We start from the raw sequence: 2,719 nt of genomic DNA, 5'->3' as shown, positions 1-2,719 counted from the left end.
ATCCCAAAAATCGCACTCGCGCCGCTTTTAAGAGAAAAGTTACCTCCGACTGTCGGGAAGTTCAACGGATTGACTGATCCGGGTGATCACGTCAGAACTTTCACCAGCGTAGGTTGCATGGGTGGTTGGAACATGCCTATGTGGTGTCACTTGTTTATTCAAACCCTTACCGGGGCTGCTCGCGCCTAGTTCGACAGCCTTCCACCAGGGAAGATCAAATCATGGGTAGATTTCAAGACACAGTTTTTGAGCTACTTCAGCCAACAACGACGCTACCAGCGCGACACTACTGAAGTAGAAGACATCTGGCGAAGGGATGGTGAAGGTCTGGAAGATTTCATCACCCGTTTTAACAAAGAATGTTTGGAGATAACCAACTGGGGTGTCCCAGTTGGCCAGCCTCACCCCTACTCTTCATAGAGACCCGGGTTCGAGTCCAGGCACGGGGACAATCGGCCACCTTCTTCCCAGAAGGAAACGGACTCAGCTCGGGATGGGGTATTCACCGCCAGGCAGCTATGGGGCTGAGCTAGCTTGTGGAGTGGGATCACTCCAGCGGTTGGGAGGACCGTGCAATATCCCCCCCCAAGAATGTTTGGAGATAGGCGGCGTAAGCGAACAACTCATGCGTTGTCATTTCAAGAAAGCCATTCGCTGTGATAGTCTCATCAGAACTATCACAGGCAAAGACGGAATGCCAAAAGAATGGGATAAACTCATGGAAGCCGCAAAAATTGTTGCGCAAATCGAAGAATCACTCGCTGGGAACAAAAGTTATCATTCTGAAGATCGATTCTCCAGAGGGAACACGCGCGACAACAACAGACGCAACAGATACAAGGGTAATGATTGGAAGTCTGGGAGATCAAGGGGCCATGATGAAAGGCCGCGCTATAGGGAGGACGCGCGTGAAACAATAGACCGGATCGGTTACAGGAAAGCAGTTAAAGATGATAATCGTGACAAGCACTGGACTCCGCTCATAAAAACGCCAAAAGAGGTATTGATGACGGAGAACCATGATTTCAAGGCTCCCAGACCTATGACAAACAAGAAGGGGCAAGACCCCAACTTGTACTGTGATTTTCATAAAGACTCAGGGCACTTGACCGATGATTGCTATAGTTTGCGCCAAGAGATCGAGAAAGCGCTAAAGAGCGGTAAGCTAAGCCACTTGGTGAAGAACGTGCGCAAAGAAACTCGTCAGCTCCAACGCCATGACGAAGGAAATCACAAGAAAGTCCGACGCTTAGAGACCCACATGGTCAACGGACCGAGATACAGCGTAAAAGAGAAAGGCAAACGCCCCTATGAGCCTTCATGGCAAGAGCAACAGGTCATTTTCCCGGTAGTGCGCGGCGGTCCTCGCGCCACACGACCCGTCGTCATTACCGGTATCATCGGCCATTATGAAACGGAGTACATATTCATTGATCCAGGAAGTACAACTGACATCATTTATGAACAGTGTTTTAACCAATTTGATGAAGAGGACAAAGCGAGACTCGAGCCAGTTGATTATCCTTTGTCCGGATTTTGCAACGAGATGGTTTTCCCACTTGGTCAGATCAGCTTCCCCGTCACACTATCTGACGGGAAGCATTCAAGAACAACAAATGTGAATTTCATGGTGATGCCCGTCAAGTCGAGGCATGATGTGTTAATTGGGAGGGAAACCTAAGGCGAGCTGAACATGGTTACTTCAACTCCCCATTCATCGATAGGGTTCCCAACCAAGTCAGGAGTGGCAATCATCTACTCCAAGAAAAAAGTAATGTCAACTGAAGAATTGCGCCCAGCAAAAGCGGCGAATGTTTCAGCAACCGAGCCTGAAAAATGGGTTTTAAACAGCAAATACCCAGAGCAAACAGTGACAATTGGCCACGCCATTTCGTCAGACATCCGAACGCATTTAAAGCAGTTACTATTCAGAAATATGGATATCTTTGCCTGGACCCCGGCAGACATGACCGGCGTCCCGCGCAACATAACCGAACATTGCTTAAACACTTACCCTTCTGTTGAACCAAAGGTCCAAAGAAGGCGCAACTTAGGAGCAGACAAAATGAAAGCAATGAATGAACAAGTATGTGAGCTGCTCAAGGCTGGGTGTAATGCCCCTAAATTTAAAATCATTAACCACTAAGAAAACCCTAATTAAGACACCCAAGTAATTCTGCACTAACCCTAAAATTTTCAGAATCATCAGAATCAGGATCAGGGCCCCTAAAACTCAGGGGGGGCAAAACCCTAGTTACGATTATCCTCATAACTATCTGTCAAATTCGAAATTTAAGAAACTGTCAACACAGCAAGCCTAGTTACACACGTAGCTACCCTATAAACATAGGTTACCCCTCGCGTAGCGCGACGCCCATGGGGGTACCCCTCGCGCTACGCGACAGGGTCAAATTTCGTGTATAAATAGTAGAGGTTGGGACTTGAATTCTGGCACAAAATCGACGTTAAAAGTCGAATTATACACGGAGTTATGCTCTGTTTACCACAATTAACACACACAAACCTCGAAACACTGCCGCAATCAGGGTAATAACTCGATCGCTATTACGATTCAACATCCGATCGATTATAACTATCCGACGATTGTCCGAGTGCTGCTCAAAATTGAGCTTATACTTTATTGTTCATCGTGATTTCGACTTGAATATTTGAGTGCTGTTCGAATTCGGACTATGCTCTGTTATTCGTTGTGAATCCG

General features: G+C 47.1%; 1 protein-coding gene across 1 annotated transcript; it reads left to right on the top strand.

Annotated features, from left to right (window-relative positions):
• The first annotated feature begins 1,006 nt into the window (after positions 1-1,006).
• Positions 1,007-1,681, top strand: LOC110883046. The gene has a single exon (XM_022130910.1). It carries the CDS (start codon positions 1,007-1,009, stop codon positions 1,679-1,681), a length of 675 nt encoding a protein of 224 aa, XP_021986602.1.
• The last annotated feature ends 1,038 nt before the right edge of the window (positions 1,682-2,719 follow it).

Source organism: Helianthus annuus, chromosome 10 (assembly GCF_002127325.2).
Source record: "Helianthus annuus cultivar XRQ/B chromosome 10, HanXRQr2.0-SUNRISE, whole genome shotgun sequence".
Lineage (NCBI taxonomy): Eukaryota > Viridiplantae > Streptophyta > Magnoliopsida > Asterales > Asteraceae > Helianthus > Helianthus annuus.
The sequence above is the reverse complement of the archived record's forward strand: the minus strand, read 5'-3'. Positions and strand labels throughout refer to the sequence as shown.